The 27911-nt window shown below is 34.3% G+C and overlaps 1 protein-coding gene across 1 annotated transcript in view; it reads left to right on the forward strand.

The window, feature by feature from the left end:
* The window catches only part of LOC105288825 (protein unc-13 homolog C), a gene marked incomplete at its 3' end in the record, with an annotated part of 460652 nt that overhangs the window by 355182 nt on the left and 77559 nt on the right, over positions 1–27911 (forward strand). Inside the window, exon 18 of the mRNA XM_023527723.1 lies at positions 6161–6246. Coding sequence (XP_023383491.1) covers positions 6161–6246 — 86 coding nt within the window. The remainder of the gene's footprint in view (positions 1–6160; positions 6247–27911) is intronic.

Raw genomic sequence — 27911 nt, forward strand, 5'->3', positions numbered from 1 at the left:
TTTGGTAGACATTGTCTCTAGGTTATATTTTGGTTTCTGGAATTGTTTAAATCATGTGCTGAAGATATACACCCATGCATGCACACACACAAGCATACATGACTGTGTAATTCATATTATTTATAGTCAGGATAGCTAGGTGGAAAAAAATTGTTTTCTAATGCTAGACAAAAATTGGTTAAAGAGGAAAAATAATTTTATCAGTTTTGAACTATAAAACCAATGTCAATAAGATCATATTAGATAAGTTAAATCTTGTGTCAATGATAAAATTATGGCAATTTCAAAGCACCAATACTACCATTAACTCTTAATATTAAGTGAGCTATGATCCAGTTTGTAGTCATTGTACACTTTTCTTTGCCCTCTTTCATAGCTAATTAATCACTGCTAATTCTACCTTGAAGACTTTGGAGGGAGATAATAACTTGATCTGTAATTTGAAAGAAGAGAGTAGTTATGATCAAATGAAAATCGAGGAGAGATGACAGGGAAAAATTATCATAAGACATGGGACATCAGAGAAGCTGAGAAATTAGAAATAATGTGGACGGCTATATATGGAAAGTGTTGGAGAATATAAATAGAAGTTAAAGTTGGGGTCTGATCATCACGATCCAGGAAAGTCACATTAATGGGTTATAACTTTTTTGTTAATGAAAGTGCGACAAGCAATTGGGGTTGTGAAAGCAGTGGCTTAAAATATCATGGCCTGTGTTTTTAACCCATTTCCCATTTAGAAGAAAAAAATGCAGCTCTCTGCCAGCATTAATTTAATTTTACCTAAACATGCTCTTTGAGGCTGAAGCAAATCTGACTGGTTTTTGATGTGAAAATAAAAATATAAAAACTGTTCTTGGAGTCATTCTAAACAGAACTTGTCTCTAATCCTAATGTAACAGAAATGTATACATAAATCAGGTTCATCAAATGAATCTTCGGCTAACAACCATTCAAGAATGATGTTAACATCATGCGTAGGAATGCTATGTTTTCTAGGATTTGATATTTTCAGCGATCGAGAATTACTATATTTTATAAATGGAAATACCACTACTAAAAACAGAATGCTGTAAATATAATGATGTCATTTGTTTCCAAAGACTATCGATATACTAGAGTGATGTGAAAATAAGAGAAGTGAGATATTTTGTGGCAAACTTTGGAGATGAGGCTAAGACTATAATCCATGAGTAATCTTGGTGTAAATGCTGCAGCCACAAGTGCCGCCAGTGAGTATTCTCGGGGAAAATGGGAAGTGAGTAAAAAGTAAATTAGGCGGTAATATAGAGGATATATTAGAAGAGGGAGGGTTAGAGGTGAATACATAAATTGCACTAATAGGCTAGTGCAATTCTTGAGGCAGGTAATGGTAAAGACTTGAGTTAGGGATGAAACCGTAGGAATAGGACAGGAACAGGCAAATTCTATAGTGCTGTCAAAGGAAGAACCACAGGAGAGGAAAAAAGATGCTGTAGATTGTGGTAGGGTTGATGATTCAGTTTTCTGTCTAGGTTTAGCACTAGAGAGTGATGATTTTTTTTATTTAACAGGAATATATGTAAGAAAGAGCCAGAGAAGTATTTCCAAATGCACCACAAATAACATAGGTAGCAAAGTAAAATAAAAATACAGACTTCAGAAGCATCTGTGTAACGGTTACATAAATAGACTAGCTTTGAGTTCTATCTTTCTAGCATAGAATATTTATTATCTCCATAGGTAATGGTAAGCACAACCAAATTTGAAACGAGCATATTATAATGCACTATCAGCAAAACTTCTGAAACATATCAAAAAATACCTCAGCTCTAAAAGATTGTCTTCTGCATAGAAGTAGAGTTGAGCAAGTAGTAGAGATTGAGATTTAAATTAAAATAGGAACTATTGCATAAACACAAAGCTAATATTTTGAACTGTATATATTTTAAGGTAAAATCAATAAACTAATACAAAAAATGGTAAGAAAAAAGTTATGAAGACATTTTCAATGCTTGAGAATTTTTATTATCATTAAAAAAAAAAAGAAATGTGATTAAGAAGCATAAGCTCTATTTCTGATTTTGCCACTGATTCGTTTAATGTTTTAGGACACATTTATTAATCTCTTACACCCTGAATTTAAATTGAGTTTAATCAGTTACCTTTATGTCTCTTCTCAGTATCAAAAAAATACGTATCATTGAATATTTTCTTTCTTATAGAGATCATAAGCCTTGGAAAAACAACTCAAGGCTCGGATTCTGACTACCAATTCCTCATTTGTAAAATGAGAATAATAACAAATAGGGATTTTGTGAGAAATAAATGAATGTTAATTTATCTTAAAAACTTGAATGTATAGTAAAATTCTTATCAATTTCATTTGAAAAGAGATATTATTTAAAAACTTTTGTGGTTACAAAAATAATCTTATTCAGCTTCACAGGACTGTATGAAATAAAAAATAAGTTTTAATGTTTACGTATCACTTTTGTGAAGAAAATGAATAAAAAGCAAAACTAAAAGTTTCTTCACCCAGGCCTTACAAATTTTCAGTAATTGGATGGAGATATATAAATACACACACACACACACACACACACACATACACATATGTATAAACATGCAGTTAATGTTTATTTTTATATTTTTTGTAAAATATGGAATCCTGTTATTCATACTATTAACCTGTAATTTGCTGTGTGTTCATTTAACACTGTCTGATAGACATCATTTCATGGCAATACAAGCAGATCTACCTTGTTCTTTCTAATAGAGGGATATTACTCTGTGGTTTTATATAACATCAGGATGATGCAACTCATAGAGGGACTACTGTGGTGGAGGAGAGACAGGCATAGGGTAACACAGGTATTGGAATAGCATAAGAGAAGCCTATAGAGAGTCATTAGGTAACTTTTGGAAATCAGGTTCCAACTAGCCCTAATTTTTTTTTTTTAATGTTTTCTAATCTGAAATTTTTTCAGTAAAAATTTTTCACTATTATTTTAATCAAAATTTCTTTGAATATTAGAGAAGTTGAGTATCTCTTTTCCTATGGTTATTAATCTTTTCTGTTTTTTTATTGTCTGTTCATTTTTCTAATATTCATCTTTTTACTATAGATTTTTAGCTATTCTTTTCATTTGAATATTACCCCATTGCATTTTATACATCATATATATTTTTTCTAATGCGTTAGTGTGTTGTTTTTATTTTAAATGGTAGTTTGTATTTGGTTTAGGTTTTGCAATGTTGAGGTTTTAATAGCACTGATGAGAACCCTTAACCCACATTTTTTAAGAATGAAAATCAACCTTACATGGCTTCTGCAACTGAGAAAATCCTTAGACTAACAACTTATTTTTGATTCCTTGTTTTGAAGTTATCTGTTTGGAGCTTCAGGATGAAAGAAATAATATTTTAGAAGTCACTTTGAGAGTCTTTTCTTATGGTAATTACAGCCATTAACTGGGGCCCACAGCTTACCCTCTCCACCAATTTTTATCCTCCTTCAAAAGTATACACAACTTTTACTTTCTGCACGTAATTTCAGTAAATGACTGCACCAATATATCCTTTTGCATCATATACTCTTAGTCTTGTTTTGTTCAGTCATTTGCACTTACTACTGTACTGTTTTTTGCTGGGGCCGCAGAGTGATCCTCCATCGAAAATAAGCTGTCATCACAATCCCTGAGACCCAATGATGAATAATTGTTTTTTCCAAACCCTTGGTATAACAAAACCACTCTTTCCCACAGTCATTTCTATTTTTTCACCCCATAGTTTTTCTTCATGGCATTTATCACAGTTCATCTAAATTTATAGATATTAGTTTTTATTGCCAGTCCTACTAGGTTGTAAACTTCAGAGAAGCAGAGACGGTGTCTGTTTTATTTAGTAGTATGTAATTTGTCATTAGCACAGTGCCCAACACATGCTAAGAAATCAATTAATAGTTACTTATTAACGCATGTTATTAATGCTAAATGCATTAGCCACCATTTGCATTATATTATCTCTTATATTACTTCTAGTAAATTTATAGTTTTTAGAACTTTTTCTAAAATAAATAAAACATTGCAAATTTAATTGAAGCCTTATGTGTACATATGTCTCTCTGAATCCAATTCTCTTTACTCCTTGCTGAAATATAACTATTAGACCAGATTTGATATTTTTTATTCCCATGAATTTGTTTATATCTGTATGATACATGTATTTACTAGAAAAACATGTCAGATAATCGCACTGTCTGAAAATAGTGTTATGTCTTCCTTTACTATCTATATATTTCTTATTCCTTTTCCTTGACTTTTTGCAGTTTTTTTTTTTTTTTCTTTTTGGAACTCTAGTAGAATATTTCACAGAAAAGTGAAAATAAATATCATTGCCTTGATCCTGATCTTAGTATGAAGCCATTAAGTATGATATTAGCTGTAGGTTTTTGTAGATTCTATTTTTAAGGTTGAGGAAATTCCTTTCAATCCCTAGTTTTCAGAGTTTTCATCAAGAATAAATTTTGAGATTTGTCAAGTATCTTTTCTGCTATTAGGAAGGTAAAGTTTTTCTTTTTAGTCTTTTGATATGGTAAATTACATTGATTTTTGAATGTTAAACCAACATTGCATTTTGGGGATAAACTTCCCTTGGTTGTGATATATTATTATTTTTTATATATTGCAGGATTGAATTTGCCATTTGTTGCGAGGATTTTTGCATCTATTTTTATGGGAGATATTCTTTAGTTTTTTTATTTTTTTATTAGGGCAATGTAAAGTGAATTAATGTTCTTTATTCTTGATTCAAAAAATTAAATTAATTCCTTATTTTATGAGCCTAAAGCACCCTATACCACAATTTTGTTGCTGCATATCTCTAACAAAAATTAATATACTACAAATTGTATGAGGTGAGTAGGTATCCACAGATAAAATTGTTTGAAATAAATTACTTGTCTAAGGTTATGTTTATATCAATAGAGGCAAGTTCAGTTGTATATATTTAGGTTGTATTATGTTTTTGATTATAGAAAGTGTTCTGAGCTTAAATACTTGATAAACGTGCATCTTCTGCATTTAAGTTTTAAAATATCAATTGACATTAGATAAATCGATAGATGGCAGTTGATAAGGAATATTTGAAGAAGAAATACACCTTATTTTTAGTGGAAAGTTGGGCTAGAATGGTTTTATGTGTCAGTGTTCTTTTTTTGAGGTCATATTCAGGTCATATTTACTTAGTTTTAACACTTTCTATCTCATTCAGGATTGTGTTACTTTTTTTTTTAATTTGGCCCGAAAATGTAAATGAATGTGAGAGCTATTTTTGTTCCTTAATGTGTACTTTTTTATTCCTAATATATATTACTTTTGTGTGTATATACACATATATACATGCGTTTTATATATATAGTAAATATTTGTTAGAAAACAAAATAATTTCATTCTCATGTACTGACATAAGGTGAGTGTTTACAAGATATGTAAAGACCTGGTTATTATATTCACTGGTCTTATATTACCAGGAGCTTTATTGTGAGGTTAAAAACATCAAAACAGTACGAATTTAGCAGCAATAGGAATTTGTCTTTAGCCTAAGCTTGTTTAGTCTAAAACACAGACCTGCCTAGGAGTTCTCGAGTCCAGATTAATGGTGCACCATGGGCCATTTAACTAGAGGAGTGAGGAATCTTTCTTGAAATAATTCATTGTAAACAAATTGAGAATGGAAGCACTCACATTTGCTTCAAAGAAAATTACCAACAAATGAATGTGAGGTGTGATTTTTGGTGTTATATGGTATTTGCTACTCAAATTTATCTGATGTATCTTCAAAATGGAGACATATGAAGATGGAGTGTATGATAAAACAGAACGAGCTCTTTAGACACAAGCAAATTCTAAGACATCCATCGGAGCTGCAGGCACCATTACGTTGGCACTGATGTAAATGGAGTCTATTTTCCTGAAACTCAATAATTGCTTTATCATCACACTCTGGTGTATAGTTTTTTTTCTTACCTGGGAAAGTTCATAAAGGGAAATCACATAAATAAAAGTATTTATGAACTGTATAATAATTACTGTGGTATATATGTAAAGCGAGGTTTTTTTTGTTTTTTTTTTTTTAGGCCTATTCTTTTTGATACACTAATATATGTGTTTGGTTTTAGGTTTCCTCAAGAACTGAACATGGGAAAAATAAGTGCTGAAATTATGTGGACTCTTTTTGCTCAGGATATGAAATATGCACTAGAAGGTAATTACAAATATCTGTTCTTATTAGAATACACGTTTTCATTAAATCATGATTTTATGCTCTTGGTTTTAAATGTAAGGAATTGATGCATTAAAATATTGATTGTTTCATAGGTAGTTCTATTATTAATTTTTTGAGAAACCTCCATACCGTTTTCCATAGTGGCTGCACCAATTTACAATACCACCACAGTGTACAAGGGTTCACTTTTCTCCACATCCTCGCCAACACTTGTTGATTTATTGATGATAGCCATTCTGACAGGTGTGAGGTGATATCTCATGGTGGTTTTAATTTGCATTTCCCAGATGATTAGTGATATTGAGCATCTTTCCATATGTCTATTGGCTATATGTCTGTATGTCCTCTTTTAAGAAATTTCTATTCAGGTCCTCTGCCCATTTTTTTAATCAGGCTTTGTTTTTTTGGTGTTAAGTTGTATGAGTTTCTTATATATTTCAGATATGAACCCCTTATCAGATGTATCATCACCAGAAAACAGAAGAACATTGATTGTTGTGAACGATTTAGTTAGTTCTAAAACTTATTTCCACATTGTAGGAATACAAATTTCTCACAGCATGTAAAAGCTATGAGGAGTGCATAAAATGCTCTAAAATTTAGACCATTTTTAATCAAGTGGTTTAAACTGCAGGATCATAGTGAGTATTTCAGTTGTAGGATAATGCTCAGATGCAGGACTACTTTACGGCAGTTCACTTACTAAAGCAGACCGTATTAAGAGAGTAAATGAGTAGTATTAGTCCAGATGTTTGTCTGCATGGACTTAGAAATGGTATCTATAGCTAGGCAGGTTAAAATCTGGCTATAGCTTGCATAAGAACAATGGCAAGTCTCTTCACCAGAAACTTCACTTTTAATTAATCTAAGTCGTATAATGTAAAGCTAGAGAAATACAGCTTTCAACTTAAAAGTTTTATAAGTATTCTTTGAGCTCTCACATTATGTTTAGAGTTGGAGATAAAACCATAAACCAGCGTAGGGTTCCTTTCTTCCAGAAACTTACTATCTAGTGGAAAATTGTCTTTGTACTTATTAAACAAAAATATATTATTCCACTAGATGCTAAATGCCCGTGCCTGCACTCAGTGCAGTGGATAGAACAGTGAAGAAGATAGCCATGGCCCCTGGCCTCAACAAGATTATGAGGAATAGCTACATGTACGTAGACAATTGCAATAGGGGATGGTCGAAGCTGATGATGATGGAGTGTCTGGAGGAGAAGCACCTAAGTCAGACTTGGGACAGGGGCACAAGGCAGACATTCTAGAGGAGCTTCCTCTGAGAAAGTGTTATCTTGACAAAAACCTGAAGTGTAAGTAGAAGTTAGTTTGGGAAAGAGATAAGCATGGAGTGTCTCTGTTTTGTAGTAGTAGAGGACATAGCGTTAGCAATTAGAGTGAGAGCAAGGTGAATTTGAGAATAGAGAACTCAGCAGGCCCCATGAGCAAGAAGTAGCAAGGAATGAGGCTGGAGAAATTGGAAGGGACCAGTATGCAGGGCCTTGTGGCCCACGGTGAGGAATGTGACTCTATGCTAAGAGAAAATAGGGACCTTAAAGAGATTTCGTCAGGGGCACATCTTTTCAGAATGGCAACTTAGAAAAAGCATTTTGACTGCAGTATGGAAAATAGATTAATAGAGTAAGGCTAATTCAGAGTTTATGCTCATTGTGGCAATGTTTTTTCATGTTGCTAAAATGTAAGCTTACTGCTAGGGGACACAGAAGGAATTTACAAAAGTTCTCCTTATTTGAAAAAAAAAAAGATACACAATGGATTAAAATACCTGCTTTCCTGGTAAAGTCTGGATCTACCACCCCACAAATAGGTTTATCTAATCCTTAAGGTTACACTAGAACTGCTCAGAGGTGCAAACTCCTTGTTTTGCAATAAAGTGTTCCTTCTCCATTGTATTAATCAGTACTGTTTTTCTACCTCTCACTAAACACATCCTTTTATATCACTGTGCTCCAACTTTCTCTTTAGAATCCAGCAAGTCTCTTAAGTCAGACAGAAACTACCAGTCCACTAGGCCAATAACTTTCTTCAGATAGCATTTACTCCACTAGTCCTATTACCTACAGTCCTCTGCCCTCCTTGAATATCTATCAGGCATCTCAGACTTTATAGGATCAATATAGAATTCTGAATCTCCCCTGTCAAAACCCACTTCCCTTCTGTTTTCTATTGCAGTTATTAGCATCACCATTCATGCAATTACTTACATCAAACATGTAGGGTTATCATGGTTTCCTTTATTTTCCTCAGCACACTAAGTTTATTCTAGCCTTTGAGCTTTTCACTGGGTGGTCTCCTGCCTGGACTTCTCTTTCCACCAGTCTTCACCAGCCATGTGAAGTGTCACTTTTTCATGATCTAAAGTTACCCCCAGGAATAACCTTATTTTAATCGTCTGCATAGTAACCAATTATTGTCTTTATTTGTTTGTGCATTTATGCTTGTTCAATTGAATATTTCTTACCTGTCTTCCTCATCACAATGAAAAATTTTGTCTATGATTTTTACCAACATATCTATATTGCCTAGAATGATGCCTAGAAAATAGAAGTTACTCAATAACTATTTGTTGAATTAAGATTTTACCAGATAATTCTAATTCAGTGGAGTAGTGAGCAGGGCAGTGGTGGAGACTTCTGTTTTCATCTTATTTTGCTTTATGATGTTGGGAAGCGTCCAAGAGGTCAACACCTTTGTGTTTTGTAGTCCTCACCTGTAATTGAAAGGTTCACGTTGGCTCAGAGGGCTGGGCAATGATAGGGAGGCTCCTGTCCACACGTCAGAGGAACTTGATTATTTGGAACCATTCTGAGGTGACACTGCTTGCCAAGGCACATTTTATTTGAGCAGAGCGTATAGCTTTGCCTACATAATAACGTTTGTGCTTGCATTGGTTATTTTATGTTACCTTTACTTTTAAAAATAAGTATTAATTTGAGAGGCGTAAGTGTAATATTTATAAGAAATGTAATGCACAAAAATTTAATAATTGAAACAACAATGAAATTAGGAGTACGAGTAAAGCATCTATACTACAAGTAAAGATACTTATTGATTATAGGTTAATTTGTTCAATAACAGTACCCAAAATGCTGAGATCGTATCATCAAAAATCAATGGTAATTAATTTTGTGATTACATTAGCTTTTTGGAAACAAGACTCTCCTCCTTAACAAGAATTTTTTTTTACTGACTTTTTTAAAGAGCGGCATTGAGATTTAATTCACATACCATACAATTCACCTATGTAAAGTGTATAATTCAACAGTTGTTACATTTGCACATTCATACACATTTTCAGAAAGGCATGATGGATACAGTAACAGGTAACTTGGATTGCCGTTCATGGTTTATGTATCTCCTTCCAAAGATGAGAGGGCTTCTGAGTGCAAGCATTGTATTTGTCATCTTCGTATTTATTGAACCTTGATAGAAACTCACTATGTGCTTGTTTATTTGAATCAAATTGCAAATGTGACAACCCTATACGGAGAACCTTGGAGCCAAGGTCAGAATACTTATCATGTTCGAACTAAACATTTGCAGTATTGCAACTTGGGAGGCGGCAAGAGATCTGAGTCTGGGAAATCTGATTTCAGAAGTCTTTGTCACTTATGAGCTGCACAGCCTTAGGCAATTAATGCATAACCTCTCTAAACTTTAGCTTTCTTTTCTATGAAAAGGTGCTAAGAGTTCCCAGGTTGGTGTGAGGATCATATACCTTAAATGTACTTTGCAAACTCTGAAGCACTCTGCTAATGCAAGGGGTCCATTGCTATTAGATAAGAGAAGAATGTTCTGACAAAGTTTTAAAACAGTCTCCTTTAGGGGTCATATAAGGTTTAAATTTCTAGGAGAATGTTGACAAATACATGTGAATCTGTTCACTCTCTCTTCCTCCCTCTCTTTCAACATTTCAGTCTAATTGGTGGCTTCAATAAACATAGTATACCCTTTTTTAAATGCGGCATGAATAATAATTAGAGAAAATGAAGACTAAGAGCACCTCACAGAATAGAGGGCATATATTTAACATTCCTCTAGTAGGCTCTTTTGCACATTGATAGTTTTGTCTTATGGAATGTGGTTAAAATGACTTGACTGTGGAGTAGTGCTTCAGGTTGTTGACCTAGAAAGACTGTTGTTATTATAATTTGGGCTACGTAGTTCATTTTGTGATTAAAGTAGCTGAGTCCAACTTGTGAAAAGTCTCTGATGAACTCAGGTCAAAAAGAGCCAGTTAGAATTCAGACTTGCAGATATTTGATGCAGCTCTTTGCTTTACTTCATGAACTCAGCAGCAGCTACAAAAGAAATAATCTAACTTAAAAAAATAAAACAACTTTTCCCCAACTTTACTCAATCTATAAGAAACAACCAATTTTGTTTATACATTTGACATGAATCAATTTATAAACTTGATAAACAGTAATTAATTTGATCACTATGGTGATAACTTATAGAATGAAACCAGAATAAATTATTTTACAGATTAAAAAAAATGTGCACTGTGCAAAAAAGGGACTGTAGGAATAAAAAAGGCTCAGATGAAATGTTTCATTTTATAGTGAAGTAGAGTTTGTTTTGCAGAATTTTTTCTGAAGAATTTATTCCAAAGAATTTTAAAGTCTTTACCCAGCTAGGTACAAACATGGGCTTTGCAGTAATTTAGACATAGGTTTGAGTCCAGGCTCTGTTGTTTTCCATTTACTTTTTAGCTATAATTTTGAACAATTTCTTAAACTCACTAAGCGTCAGTTTTCATATGAGCAAATGAGAGACAAAAATACCTACCTTATAAAGTTATTTTAAGGAGAAAGAATGAGACAGGCAGATATAGGGCAGAATGGAATAGTTTCCTAGCATGTAATAAATACTTAACAAATACTAGCCATTAGGACAATCTTAAGGATTATAATTTAGTAAAAAAGAAGTTGGAGACAATTTATAATACCACCAAAACGTTTAAGTGTCTGTAAGTGATTGAAATATTTAATTGGTAATTCCAGTCGACCAGGTGTTGAATTTGTCATCTTGGTGTCCATAGAACTTTGTTGCCTGGCAATTCTTAAATCAGCACAGTCCTGTTCAGGGTACTGATTATGTAACATGTGTGTGTATTCAAAGACTTTATTAAGGGCAAACTTTGCTTGGCCCCAAGGTTGCAGCAGCCAGATGATGGATTGAGTCCACGAGGATTCAGGTGGTTTCTAATTAATAATTCTGTAGAAGAGTGCTTGGGGTTTTTTAAAACACTGGCTTTTAAATTTGGGTTTTAAGTCGTATATTGAAATTGCATCCATATTTAGGAGTAAGTGGAATTGGAGAGGGATGTCTAGGCCCTTGCCAAATTCTCAGATAAATCTTTGAATAGATAAACAATTAAAAGTCAGTGAAAATAAATTAGTTAAAAATGATCGCTTTACTTGATTAACTTAGGCAGAGATTAAATTAGTTATAATATGCAAAACACAGTCATCTACACCTGGCATTAGTAAGGTCTCCTCAATCAGTGCTTCTCAAACTTCAGTGTGCACACTAGTCACCTGGCAGTCTTGTTAGAATGCAGATTGTGCTTGAGTGAACGTGCGTGTGTGATGGGAGGTGATTCTATTCATTTCTAACAAAATCTGAGATGATGTCCAAGTGGCTGACTGGTTGATGTACCACATACTGAATAGCAGCAAGATTTTAACACTTTTGTTAAAGTAAGGTATTAGTTTTGACTTTCTTTTTATTACCAATCCGTTGTTATCTGCTGCTTAGTTCTCATATTGGACCTCCCCAATAGGTGAAGATTCTCAGACCGCCTTTGTAACTTTTCATCGCCTCCTTATCCTAATAAGTATAATTGTTGCCATTAACTCTGCCCTCGCAGGTTTCATGTACTATCTTCTCTTGACTTATGAATTTGAATGTTTCATATTAAATACCCTCAGAAAGTTTATTATTTTCCTCACATTTATCTTTAGGGCTTTCTCTCAAAGAAGCATGATCTCTTTCTATTTCCCTTCACCCAGAAACAGGTCTCTGGCCACCCTGTATATTTTAGAGCATTGCCCTTGACGTAGCCACAAAGACAACGAGAATACAAAAGCATGGTCACATCTCTCCTGATCTTGCTCACTGTCTTGACTATGATTTGTTGCCCCATCAATTTCTTTAGCCAGCTTAGAGTATTCTCATACTTAACATCTTGCTGGTCCACCTCATATGTGGTCTACCTCAAACTATTATTTCACACTTGTCAACTTTGTGGTCTATTTTGTCAGCAAATTTCTGTGGATTTTCAAGTCTACCTTCACAAATTACTAGTTGTCAATTTATCTTGATTCTCATTTTTTGGTAGAAAAGATTAGCTTCTGACTAATTTCCACAGTGAATAAAACCTCCCTGGAAACTGATTTTGTTCCTCTCCTATTTCCTGCTTTCAATCTTCTTTAACTTTATTAGAATAACAGAGATTAAAATTATGCTTCTATAAACTGCAAAGACTGGATGGAGCAGAGATTGATAACATTTTATAAAAGATCTCTCTGGCCTCCTTTTCTTACAGCAGTGATTCTCAGCTTGTTTGTTGTTTTTCCTCTGTTTCTGCAGACCTCAGAGGTACAGAAACTTCCTTAAGTAACAAGGATCTTGGTGTTCCTTAACCAAGGAACAAAGGCATTTGACTTTCTCTCATCCTGTTGAGAATTATCAATTTCAATTTTATCTAGAAACAGACAGCTGTTGAATGACCAAAAGAAATAACACAATTCTTATGTATGAAAATATTAGCTTTTAATGGATAATGTTTTATATCTGAAAATTCTGTTCTGTGTTTCATATGACTAATAATCAAGTCAACTTCCTGTTCTGAAAGTTATTTCCTAAGATTTAGGTACTTGGGCAGTGACTACTAGAAAACCACAGAGATAGTTAAACACTACTTTAGGACATTTCCACATTCTCGATATTATAAAATGGCATCATAATCAATCCAATGACCTGGGCTAAAAGTTGGGAAGTCATAGTTGACTTCTTTCTCTCCTCAGCATCCAATTAGCAAATCTGTATTATAAGCTCAATATCTGAAACTCTCTCAATAGTTTTATTTTCTATGCTTCTTACAATTGTCTTTACTCAGACACATCATCTCTGCTTCCACCTTCAATAATATGGTTCTTCCTTTGTAGATGCCTCCCTGACCACTGGATAGAGTCCTAATTACTCAGCATAGCCTGGAAGAGTACCCTACTCTCCTTATGTACCTGATTTTTAGCCCTCTTGCTTAATAGTTTCCTCATATACATCAGTATGCTCTAGATACATACAACTATTTAAGATTTCCCTGAAATCCTTATATAAGTTTTTGCCTCAGGACATAGTACATTATGCCCCACCCAAGGATGCTTTTCCTTGTTGCCATTCCTAGCAAAGACTCATGTATTCTTAAAAGTGCAATTCAAATGTTACTTCTGTTAAGTTTTTTTCTGTGATTCTCAGAAATAAGTACTTCTTCCCTATTCTCCCATACTTCCTATTATAAAATTTATCCTGTGTCAAACTTCACAAATCCATCACTCACCATACCTTAAACTCTTATTCATCTTTATATGACTCTCCCTATCCCTACTCTCTTTCCTTTTTCTGATGCTTAATAGAAAATGGTATAAACTAATGAATGCCTGCATGAATATAAGCCTATGTCTACAAATATGCAAAAGCACAGATATATGTTCCATTCCCAAACTCTAATTTCTAGTTACAATTCAACAGAATCACATAAACCCAAATGCAATCACTCATACAAAGGATAAAAATTTTCTAACTATGTAATCCCAACAGTTATTTTCACTACTTATTGTGGTTGTGGAAGTTCTAGAAAGTATTTACTAATAATCATAGATGTGGGGAAAAACCCTAAATACCTCTCATTTACCCACAGAGACTGTGTGTACACATATGTGTATGTGTGTGTGTTACTCATACATTTCTGTAACAGAAGATGGTAGGTTTACAATGAAGTGCAAGCTATGCTTCCTTGGAAAATTATAAAATATCTCTTACTGTCCTACGTCATTTATCAGTCTCCACCTTTTTTTTCTGTAACATCTCACTAATTTATATTAACATATCTTCACAAAGAATTCCAAGTCTAGATCCATGGACAACACATAAAAACAAAACTAAAAGTAGTGGTTACTAATTTTCAGTGTGTATTACTGCATAAAAACAGTTCAATTCATGTAAATTTTCAGTGGCAGTTCACATGAATGAACCTATAAACCGAAATATGATTTCTGGATTAATATATCAATTTAGTTGAGACTGAGAACTCATGTGTTATATTTGTCCACACACCCCCAAAATAAAGGCAAGATGAAATATATTTACTGGTGCTTCTTAAGATTTCCTGATTCACTAGGCCACTGGTCCTCAAAGCTTGGTTCCCAGACAAGCGGTATCAGCATCACCTGGGAAGATGTTAGAAATGCAGATCGTTGGGGTGTGCCACCCCAAAACTGTTGGTTCATATTGGGGCCTAGCAATCTGTTTCATTAGTATGACATCTAGGTGATTCTGGTGCATGCTAAAGTTCAAGAACTACTAATCTAGCGAATATATAATCAGCATAGTGCCTTCTTCCATTGTTGTTCAGAACACACAATGATTTTTTAAGACATTTAAGTGTGTCAGAAATGTGTCCCTTATAAGTTAAAATGGAGGAGCTGTTATGGATGCATTAACCATGTAAGAACAAACCAGGAAAGGAATAAAATCATGGAAGAAATACAAGTTAGTTAAAGGAGCAAATTAATTGTGACTATCAAACTTTTTAAAAATTATAAGAGGAGAAGTGAAGAAGAATTAAAATAATTTTTTAAAAAGGGAGAAGAGAATTAAAAAATAATTCTCAAGGAAATGAAGGGAGGAAAGGATTAGACTGGGCCAAGTTCATTAGCAAAAGCTCTAATGGGAGAAAAATTACATGGAAGATGCTGATGACTCAGCCAAGCAGGCATACAACTCTTCAAGTAAGAAAAGTCTGTGGGTTACTCAGTAACATAGAAGAAAATGAACCTCCATTACAAAAGGATGGAAAAATTGCTTTAAAAAAAAATTCCAATTTGAAAGAAAAATAGAAACACATACTGCATTTATGTCGTCATTTTTCATTTTTTGCCTTGGAGTCAAATTCAAACAAAAGCATATAAATTTCCTCTAATGTTTACATCTTTCTTTATCTTTATTATTTTGAATAGAACAAAATTCAGCACATTTTGAAACAGTTAATGCTTTTCCATACCCTACTGCTACAAAAGCCAAAAATTGTAGAAGGTAGTAAATTACTAGCTTTACCTTTTTTTTTTTTTTAATTGATCTTATCAGTGTGACTTTAACTGAAGATTTCGTTAAAACTGCTTGACAATATTTTTCATATTCAACTGTTCAGAATGTTTCATATATATATTTACAGAGTAGAAGTTTTTATTGATTTTAAGTAGAATGGAAAGTCTTACTGGTGACACATTCTTTGCGGGAAGGGACAGTGTTGACCACGTTCAGTTTTTAACACAAGCCTGGCATGTGAAGTTGCTCAATAAATAATAGTTGAATGAACATCCAAGGTACACTACACAGTGTGTATATGAATGCACAGGTAGTTTAAACACATAATTCAGAATGATTTTTATCTAGATGTGAGACAGGGGTCACATTGTTAAAATTATATTTTCCAGTACATTCCATATTAAAGTACATTATTCATCAGCTTAATTGTCCATATTGATTTTTGGACACAGTGTAGTAAAGCTTCAGTTCATCAGATGCCTTTCCTCAGATAAGCTTTTGTGATTTAATGCTTAGCTAAAAGCTTTAGAATATATAACAATCTATTTTACATTAGTAAGCATAGCACACAAAACATATGGTGAAACTCCACATTTATGAGATAGAGCCAAATTTTAGCCATCAAACTGATTTCACAGGCTGATTAATAAAAATCAGCTGCCAAGCTATATAATCTGAAGTCTAAAAACATTCTATTAAATTCCCCATGGCATTTAAAGGGAAAATAGAGATCAGTGAGTGTACATCTTGAAAACCAGGGCAAGATCTTTGTAGACAGATGTGTTTCGTTCCATCTTCCTTTGCTTATTCTGCCTTTTCCTCTTTACTTCCTAACAGTCCATGCCCCTTTATCATCCTCTTGAATCCCTGATACGCTCAGGACTTTTCAGCAGATTGAAAACACTAAGGTGTTTGGGACATCTTGGTTAATCCTTTCCAAAAGATCTAAAGCCAAAATAAGGATGAAAAAGCATTAAAATAAAAAATCGGAGGGGTGGGGTTGGCAAGTAAATCCTGCTTACACTGGTGAGCTGGAAGTGGCCATGTGGGCACAAACATAAAAGGAAATAAAATGGAAACTAAAATGAAGCTTATTACCCACTGCTTTTCACCTTGTGAACCTGTTATTTCTCAGACATTTAGGGGATTCTTGCCTCCTTTCATCTTTACTCTGAAGAAAAGCATCTATGTTAATTTGAATGACCTAAATTGGAAGCAAGGATCCCCCTTCACATTTACAGTAAATGGATTTCACCGTTTCCTCCTCTCTGGCAGTTCCCTCCCTCAGCCCCCCAAATTAAGCCGAAACTACTTGTTTTGTATTTCTGGAGTAGACAGGGTAAGTTGTGTGTGTGATTAATCTAGAACATGCTGACTAAAATATTTGGCTTCTAAATAACAAGAAAGAAAAATAGGCATTCACGAGCGTTTGTAACACTATTAATCATCTTAACCTTTAACCATCTACTAAATAATCTCATCATCTATTTCTGTAAAATATAATTAAAATATGTTGACCTGAGTAATATGTTGTGTTCCTTTGATATTTATGAGGGTCTATCAGAGTAGGATGTAATTAACTGGTCAGCCAATTTTCTTTGGGTCCTCAGATCCCCAACTCAGAAAGTAACTGCAGGGCAAAAACAGACCTAAGCTAATTTACACTACTAATGTGGTCTCACTAGTGGTATAAGCAAATCCACTTGTCAGATACACTGCATGTGTGTTCTAAAATTAAGTTCAGTGGCTTTTAATGCTGTTTTCCCACAGTGATGAACTTTAGCAAAATCTCAGGTAGATGGAAATGATTTTCTTAGAAATGCAGTGGCCTGGTTAATTAGAATTGAGAGATGGAGCATTACCTAGTTAGATATTTTAAATTGTTGCATGGCCAGTATATAAGTGGCATATAAAAGTCTTCACGGTCATTTTCTCCTTGCCCAAACTCACGCTCTAACAAAATATTCTGGTTGTATCTCACATAATTGTGTTGTTTATTTGGTTTTGAAATAAGGAAAATCAATGAACATCGGCATTTCAAAGGTTTAGATAGGCAACATGGCCATTGTGCTCCTAAGAAATGCTGAGCTTTCTCCTGTTTTTTGTTTTTATTTTTTTAAGATTGTATTAGAGTTTAAATTCTTTGTTGACTTAATTCAGGGTCCCTGTTGTTATGAGCATAGCTGGGCTCTAACAGCTCAATAGTACTATGACATTTTTTTCCTTCTGGATGTGAAGCCTCTGGAAAATATAAGACAGGATACTGGTTTCTCTTTCTCTGTCCCTCATAGAGCATGGCCGTTTTACTACCTAATCATTTCTTTATATCTTAGGTGGACTTAAAGGGTTCAGAAAAAAGAAAATGAGCAGATCAACTGCAGTAGCACCAAAATAGTGAAAGGGAAACTGTCAGCTCAGGTTTCTAAAAAATATAAAACTTAGGGTTATAGTGCATTAGTTATATCCCAAAACGTTGTATATTAAAACATAAATAAATATATAGTATTTGTATGGATAGCAGGTTCTGAATTGGGGTCTCTTATGAGGTGACAGTTAAGCTGTTAACCAGGACTGCAGCCTTCAAGTCCTTATGGGCTGCTGGCCAGAGGCCTCAGTTCTCCACAGAATAGACCTCTCATGAACGGCTTGACTGTCCTCATGGTGTGGCACCTAGCTTCTCCTAGAGTGAGCAATACAAGAGAAAGGGCAAAAGCTGTAATGTCTTTTATGATCCAGCCAGGGAGTTACACTTAATCACTTTTGTAATATCTTATTGGTCACACGATTCAACTTATTCAGTGTGGGAAGGAGTGTACAATAATTAAAATATGTTGACCTGAGTAATATATTGTGTTCCTTTGATAGAAATGAGTGTATCAGAGTAAGCTATAATGATTAGTATCAGAGGACATTGACTCTAAGAGGCAAAGAACACCGGTGTCGTCTTGAAGGCTGGCTGTCGTACAGTTAGTATTTGCCTCTCTGATCATGTTTTTATATTAGCATATTCTTCTATTAGGACAGGCTTTTATTGTTTGTGTTGATTTTAAACAAAAGTAACGATCAGAATGGATAAAATCAAACCAGTTTTCTTCCTTCCATTCCTTTCCCTCAGCCCCTCTCACCACCACAAGAAAGATCAGCATGAACCAACTCTAGAAATTTTATGAAGACGAATTCATTTACAGGGTGCTAGGGATCTTATTCGCCTTTCTAGTTTCCTCCCTAAGCTCTTCTGGAAAGGGAAGTTTGGTTCACTGAGAGGAAATTAACCTAACACTCTCAGGAAAAACATTGATCTATCTCTCACTCTCTCTGCATTGCAGGGCAGTGGTTTTCAACCCTGGCTGTGCATTAGAATCATCAGGGTTAGAGCCTAGACCTAAAACGGTCCCAGGTTTTTCGTCTTATTTGTCCACCACCTAGTTAGCACTTATTAAGTACTGCTCTAAATGATATGCAAATAATAACTTCTTTGAAACCTATAACAAACCTATGAAGCAGGTACCACTATTGTCTCCATTTTATAGATGAAGAAATTAAAGCACAGAGAGGTTAAGTATTTTGCCCAAAGGCATACAGCAATGGAAAGGAAAAGCCAAAACTCCAAGGAGTTCGAGTATATATCCATAATTGAGTGGAGCTTTTAATGTTAATTAAATTTTGAAGTCCTTCTTTGAAAATCAAATGAAATATTGAAGATCTATTACCAGAAAAAGGAACATAGCGTATCTATTAAAAAATTGTATATGTCCTTCCAGGGGTGCATATATAAATACCCTGCAGCCTATGTATAGACTTCTTCCACTATGCATTACTTGCCATTGGAAGGGTTCTTGTTTTCTCTGGACCAGCATCACCTGGGAAGGTGTTAGAAATGCAAATTCCCAGGCTCCACCCCAGACCTACTGAATCAGAATGAATTCAGCAATCCCTGTATTAACAAGACCTCCAGATGAATCTAAAGTGTGAGAACCACTGCTCTAGAAGGCTGGTGTGTAGATGGAAGTGATTAATAATAGTGAATGAGCCTCGCTTCATGGTTCTGTATAGACATCTCATTGTTCTTGGCTCACCATCATGCCAGTAAAAATTCTCTTCTTTTAAAACTTGATTTCTTTGAAAGATGATCACCAGAAGAAAGTCACCGATATTCATTCGAGTATTCATTAATACCAACACTTATATGTCATTTGTTCAATTGATACTCCCTGAATGCTAGCTCTATGCTGGGTATGCAAGACAAAATTACTGAGACAGGCATGACCACTGCCTCAGGGAACTTTTTACTCTATAATAAGCAGATAATTACACCAATAAATGTATAATTATAAAATGTAATCAGTGCTATGGAAGAAAAGTGTATGCTAGACATACATGTTAAAAACGAAACTCTGGAATTAAAACCTCCCCACCCAAACCCTATTCCTATCTTGCCTTTCCCATTTCAGAAAAAGATGCTACCATTTATGTAGTGCTTAGACATTATTTTTGATATCTTTATTTCTCCTACTCCACCACCATCCCCAGCTAGTCAACACATACAGATCTGTAAGTAAATGCTACCTTTTCTACCTCCATACCTTCAAAACATGTCTGGCTCTGTACCTTTTTCTCCATCTCCACTACCTTCAACTAGTTCTAACAACATACTTCCTTTGCACCCCAAATAGCACCCCAAATATTTGCACATTTTTACTGTCGATTCCTATAATTCATTGTGCTTATAGCGTCCTGACTGACCTGCACAAATTTAAATTTGATCAAGACATTCTTTGGCTTGTAAAAACTTCAAAAATATTTCCCTTTCAACAGACCAAAATCTTTAAAAACAAACAAACAAACAAAAACAAAAACAAAAAATCATGGCATACGTTGTACTATGTAATCTGGGCTCTACTTCCAACTTTATCTCATTCTCTTTCCCTCTCCCTTATCCTTAGCTAGCCACACTGTCCTCATGCTTGTTCTCCAACTGGGCCAAATTTGTTTTCACACCCAGGGCATTTATGCTAACTTTTCCTTCCACCTATAAAGCTCTTCCCTACTCTTGGAATAGTGGGTTCTTCTCCATCCTACAAATCTCAGTTTACATGTTATTTCTTTTCATAACCCACCCTGACCATCCCATCCCTCTCTGTACTCCCACAACTACTCCTTTCCCTCCAAACTCTTACTGTATGTATCTTAATCATTTTATTTAGCCTGGTTATTTGTTCACTTGTTTACTAATGTTTTCTCTTTTATAACACTGTAAAAGTGTTTGGGTCACAATCCAAAGAAGTATATTTTTATAATGACACAGTACACACACACACACACACACACACACACACACACACACACACACACACACACCCCCCCACCCCCCTCCCCCCCCCCCCAAAAAAAAACAAAATTCTTATGAAACATGGATTCTTGACAAGGATAGAGGTGATAAATTCTGAAACTTCGTTTCTTGCCTTAGATTTTCAATTGTGTGTGTGTGTGTGTTTGTTTATTTATTTTAAAATAAGCACAAAGGAGTCAGAAACCTTATAATCCTATTTACAGTTGAATCCTCACTCCTAGAACATGTTAGTCAAACAATAATCTTTGAATCATTTAAAAATATACTATGCAGTAAGCCTTAAATCCCACAAAAGAATATTCAGACATATTTCCATATTCATAAATTTGCCAATATCAATAGAATATACATAATTTGTCTAGTAATATTTAGGAGTCTGACATAATTGTTGACATGTTTTTTTATACCTATCTCTTTATTTTTAAATATCTATAATGAGAATGTTATATTTAAGCATATTTTTTTCTCTTAAGACAAATGAAATGTTCCTGGCTAATTATCGCATTTCTTGGGCAAAGTATTTAAATGGAGCACTTGATATGGAAATCTATAGTAGGTCATAATTGCCAGGAGAAAAATGTAAGAGTGTAAATGACAAAGTAAAGTTGGCATTTGCTGAAAACAAAAGAATGGCTTTGCATATGTCAATATTGTAACATAGTAAATTATCACCTACGTGAAAAGTATATATTAAGCTCTTCATTTTTTTCTCTATTGTTTTTCTGCTATTAGTCTTTCAGCCATGTCTCACCTGGGAAAAGATAGAAGAAAAAATGAAAAGATAAAAAAGAGGCAATGAGACCTGGGTTAGATTTTTCTTTCTTATTAGCAGTTTTTGGGAAAATAAAGTTTAGACAAATAAGAATTGAAAGTTAATCACTAAAATTCGTTTAGAAAAACACAATTTAAATGGCAAATAAAAATATTTAAATATCACTGCCTTAGATGCTAATTGCTGCCTTACTGCCTCTGGTAGGTATTAAAGAAGACAAAATGATTTAGAAGTATATGAACATTATCTAAACTACTTGACTTTAATTGTGAAACTTGTAAATTTAATCTCATTATATCAAATCAAGCACAAGTACAGCAATGCATGCAGATATATAGATGGAACCAAAGAATACAAAAACTATGACTTTTGGGGGATAATATTTTGGTCAAGAATCTTTGCTTTTGTTTGGATACCCAGCCAGTGAAAATGTTTTTGCAACAAAGGAAACCTGGGAAGGAGATGGCAATTGGTATAAAATCAGCTTTCCAGAAAATTTCTCCTGATAAAGAACCCAGGAAACCGCTTTACCATGTTTTCTTTCTTTCTTTTTTTTTTCTTTCTTTCTTTCTTTTTTTTTTTTTTTTTTTGGAGAACTTCCAAAGTAAGGTCTGAAGGAATGACCTATTGGTTCTCTTGGGATGATTGCCAATTATATAGCCTATGATGATACGTATAACAGTGACCTGGTTCTAACCTGAGAAGAAGGAGACAGGCCCTGTCTAAAACCCTTTTATGCTTTAGCCTAGAACACTGAGCTATTAAGAAAATTACGTGGGAGCGGCTGCAGTGGTGGAACCTCAGACATATTAATCCCATAATGATGGGATGTTTGAGATGGCAAAAAGAGCTGAATTAAGGGGCAAAAAGGGAGTCTTTAGCAGTTTAGTGGAAGAAGAAGACAGAGATTATACCCGATGACAGTCTGATACCAGAGAAAACAGCAGGTTGGAGCATGGGGGGTGCTTTGGTGAGGGAACAGAGATGTCTAATGGGGAAGTTGAATGCTTTGTGCTGACAATCTTCACTTCCACATCCCCAAGAAACTTTGTGCACTATGCATTACTTGCCATTGGAAGGGTTCTTTAGGAATGCTCCAAAATGCTAATTTTAACTTCAAAATGGGTCTGACCACAGCTGAGGCTGACAAGCTACACACGGTGTCATGTGTTACAGGAAACTCCAACTCTTTCTCTCCCAGCAGAAACCACTCTAGCATGTGAGAGAGCATGAGTAGCATATGATATAGCTTATTCTTTTAAATGAAGAAAGTAAATTATAAAATTTGGTACCCTCACTGTGATGAATAAAAATTTCAGTGTGGTACACCTCACAACTCGCTCTGTGGATGGCAGGGTGCCACAACACCATGGCCAAGGACCACTGCTCTAGCTTAGAGAAACACAAAGGCAAAAAGTAGAAAGAATACAAACTGGGCACAGAGAAACAGGGTCGAGGTATGTGTGAAGATTCTGCAGAGGCAAAGAGGCAACCAGAAGTCAGACATAAGCAAGTAGGAAAACTCCAAGCATAGGAGAATCACAACTCAGGTATGAGACTGAAAATATAACATATCATCCCATGCTTGTCATAAGGAAACCTTCCAAGTACAGCCACGCATGAGAGAACTTATTAATAGAACCCAAATGCAAACAAGCCTTAGAATATTTATTATTCTTTTCTCAATGATTTCTGTCCCTCTTAGTGATACTGTTCGGAGGAATTTCTCCATCTGAAAAGTTGGTCTTGATCAGTTGCCTTTGCCTTATGCTCTGTAAAGCGTGAGGTCCAAACTTCAGGTACTGCTTTGGGTGTTAGGGGAGAAAGACTCCACAGAAGCTCATTCTCCTCTATTGAACACTGTGTTTATTAGATATGTCTTGCTATGTAACGTGTTATTCCCAGTGCTTAAACCAATGCAAATTTGCTATTTCAGGCAGTTCTGCAAGTCAAAAGTCTGACATGGTCTGAGTTAATCAAGGTGAAGGCAGGCAGGGCTGCCTTTCTTTCTGGAGGCTCTAGAGGAGAATCTATCCCCTTGCCTTTTACAGCTTTTAGGGGCTTTCCATATTTCTTGGCTTATGGCCACCTTTCATCTTCACAGCCAGCAGTATTTATTCCAGTCTGTCTCACATTGCATCACTACGTCAGTCACATGTCTGCCTCTGTCTTCCACATTTATGTACCCTGGTGATTACATTGGGGCTGTCTGGAAATCCAAGATAATTTCCCTATTTTAAGGTTAGCTTATTAGCAAACTTAATTCCAACTGCAACCTTAATTTCTCTTTGCCGTAAAACAACATATTCACAGGCTCTAGGGAAAGGATGTGAACTTTTGGGGGGTGTAGTATGGGTGGGCATTACTTTGCCTGTCACAGTCTGTAATCTAGACATAGCTCACCTGGGTCCTCTGTCAGGATCTCTTACAAGGCTGAAATCAAGGTATTATCCAAGATTGTGGTGTCTTCTGAAGGCTTAACTAATAAAGGATCTGCTTCTAAGCTCTCTGGTGTAGTTGTTTGCAGGATTCAGTTTCTCAAAAATTGTTAGACTGATGCACTCGTTTTTTCCCTGGCAGTTAGCCAGTGGTCTCCTCAGTTCCTTGCCAGATGGGCTTCTACAACATGGTATATTATTTCATTAAAGTGTGCAAGCCAAGAAATCAATAGACAGTTTACTGGCAAGTGGAATTTATGCTCTCTTACAAGCCACAGAATCATAACTTTTGTTGTATTCTATTCATTAGAAGCAAGTCACCAAGTCTCGTCTACTCTCAAGGGGAAGGGATTACCCAAGGTGTGAATATCAAAAGGTGAAAATCATTTTGGTTTTTTTTAGAAGATACTTTCCACAGAGTGCTTAGTGACAAAGAGCACTGGCTGAAGTCAGACTGATAGAAAATCTGTATCTACTATTTACTAGCCACATGACATCGCGTAATTGTTGTGTTAGCTCTATGCCTCAATTTCTTTATCTGAAAAATCAAGTTGTTTTGAGGATTAATTGAAGTACTACAAGCAATTAGAGAATTGCCTGGCACCTATTGATAAGTGCTCAATAAACACCAGCTCTGATGATGATGATTATTTAAATCTTCATTTGAACAGAGGAGTCAATGATAAAACATAAGTTGAAAACTACTGAACTAGACATATTCGAAAAACTCTAATCTATGTGTTTCATTAATAACCTAAATACTTTTTTCCTTTTAGAATACATAGAAAATATGAAGTTTAACATTTCATTAAACACCAGAGAATATGACATAATGATTTTTCTTTCTTTAAAAATGTGTAGTTTTCTGATTGAAAAAAGCTATTATGAGAAATTTAGAAGGTATAAAGAAGCACAAAGAACATTAACGTGCCAGCCTCATTATCCAGAAATTATATATATGCATGTATTAATATATGTATTCAATGTATTACATGCAATATTATATATTATAATACATATATATTTATGTTTTTCACAAATTTGACATATTACACAAAATCACTAATACCTTTATTTTTTACATTATAACTAACCAAAATACTTTTTACGTGAAAATATCATGTTGCATTGTATTCTCCTATACTTTTATTCTTGATTTTTTTGTCATCCCATTATTGATTTATTATTTGTCCAGGATCTATCTGCAAGTCATTTTTTAAGAAAGTGTACATAGTTTTATATTCCGAGCCCCTACATGTCAGAAAATATCTCTGTTGCACTTGAATGACAACTTGGCTAAGTATATAGCTTTGAGGATATACTCCCTCATCTCCCCAGAATTCTATTCATTTCTCTAAGTACTTGTAGTGTTTAGGGGTTATAACAGAGGAATATAAGACCAGAATGTTTTTTTTCTTCTTTGTACACAACCTGTTCTGTTTTATTTTAGCTTAGATGCTTATTAGATTTTTATGTATATTTCAAAAGTTGAAAATAATGCTGAAGGTCGCTTTCATTGTTAATTTTCCCTGGTGCTGAATGCGTAACCATTAACATGTTTCCATCATGTGCTTCCTTCCATTTGTTTACCTCATGTTTCCCAAATCCTGTGTATTTTCCTAAAGTTTCTGGCATATGAATGCCATCTTTCCCTGGAGTCTAGGCTCTCAAAAACTTTTGTAAGCATGAAATAAGTTAACATTCAACGTGCTTGAATGTTAGGGTTATGTAACCTTCATTATAATCAAATTTAAAACATTTTCTTTATCACAAAATAAATCTTGTACCATTAGTCATCACTCCTCTGTACCCCTCCCTCCATTGAACTGTGCACATTAAGTCTACTAACTTTGTGCAATATAAATTATATCTCAATAAAGTTGTTTTCAAAAGTGATTATAAGCAGCAGTATTATATAGGTATTTTCAAATTTTAGGATGAAATGAGGACTAGAGAAAGCTCTGCAGGTAATAGCTTAAAGCATTATTCTTTTATAAACTTCTCTTATATTCCATGTCTTTATCTTTTAAAAAATGCAATGATTTATAATTTTAACACATTGTCTATTATCTCTCTCAAGTCATAAGATATTTTTCATGAACCATAAAAGATGGTTTTATGTAAATAAATATGAAAACATATAATTATGTTTAGCCTTAATATATTAACTATAATGAGTAATTTTCCTATAATTTCTCTTTATCAAATTTATTCATGCAGAGCATAATACAGGTAGATAATTTCCATTATAAATAGGTACTGACATTATTTGTGAATATTTATACACTTGTAATTTTAATTAGTTTTTTCCTTATTGAATCCTACCAAAGTTCATTAACTTCAGATTTTATCATCTAGTAATCTTTATTCTTTATTTCTCTGTGGGTAACTGATATTGAAACTTTGAAGTCAATGTAGTGACAGCATTACTGCTTTACTGTTCCTACAATTTATTTCTGTTTGCCTACAGAGAAATATGTCAAGTCACTTTAGAAGTAGCAGAAAATAAAGAGTAATATAGTTCTGGATAAAATGTAAGAGATTTGATTTAGATAGTAAAGAACGCATTTTAGTGGTATTTTATCCTTTAAAAGGTATATGAAATCCTGAAGTGTACGCTTGTCACTAAAACAATTTTTCACCAAAATAATAAGGCATTTTGAGAGTATTATCAACTCTTATTTTACTTAGGGTAATAAAGAATTATTACATTTAGTTTTTCACTGTTAAAATTATGATTATGTCTTAATATTTTGATTAGGGCTTGATCACTAAGCCAAATTGGGATCAGCTATCAATTTTTTTAGATTAATTATAAAATTCTGCTTGTCATATATAAGTTTAGACATTTTAAAAAGTGTGCTACTTGTTTATACTATTAGCCTATCAAGTTTCTCAATATCCTATGAGGTAAATCAGTATTAATAATAGAAATTAAGGAATATAGAGGTTAAATGACTTGTCAAAGCATATTTCTTCTGCCATTGCTTTTAAAAGAATTATGTTGCTTAAATTTGCACTAACTGAATAAAATTGTTTACAGAGGAATTTAAATCACATTTTCTTTCTACTATGTGGACATAGGATCCCATGGGATTGATAACCACACTAAATACTATCTCAGGAATTTTAAGAAACAGAATGAAATGAGCCTGCTGGGTAATGAAGGTCTTCCATTCACTCATTCCACTGGGAGGTTCTAGACTTTGGCAACTATATTCGTTAGTTAATGTAACCAAGGGAACAGTTGGTATGTGGGTTGAGACAGATTTTGCCTATTTAGTGATCCAAGTCTTCCCATGGGAATTTCAGATATCATGAATCATGTTGCAAATTCTCTTTAGAGAAAACCTGGACAGGAGATGATAACACCCAACGTAGTAACATTAACATTTGTTGCTTCCCACTGCTCTTGCAAACAAAGCAGTTTGGTAACTTGCAATTCAAGGAGGAACATTCAGAATAGTTATTGCTAACAGAGTACCAAATTTGGAGATTTATTTCGGTGAATTTTGGTTTTGTCAAGAAAAGTAATATATAAGGCTCATTCCATTCAGCTTTAAAATGAGCAGATTTCCTGGAATACTTAAAATTTTTAAATCTCAGATATCCTCAAATGTTTTGTCACCATATGGGGGGACCACTTTTGCCAACTTTACTTCTCTGAATTGCGAGACTTTTTTCCTACCTGGAATACAATACTTTTCTTCTGTCTTTATAGGAGTTCT

The sequence above is a fragment of the Pteropus vampyrus genome, unplaced genomic scaffold, assembly GCF_000151845.1.
Source record: "Pteropus vampyrus isolate Shadow unplaced genomic scaffold, Pvam_2.0 Scaffold19, whole genome shotgun sequence".
Taxonomy (NCBI): Eukaryota; Metazoa; Chordata; class Mammalia; order Chiroptera; family Pteropodidae; genus Pteropus; species Pteropus vampyrus.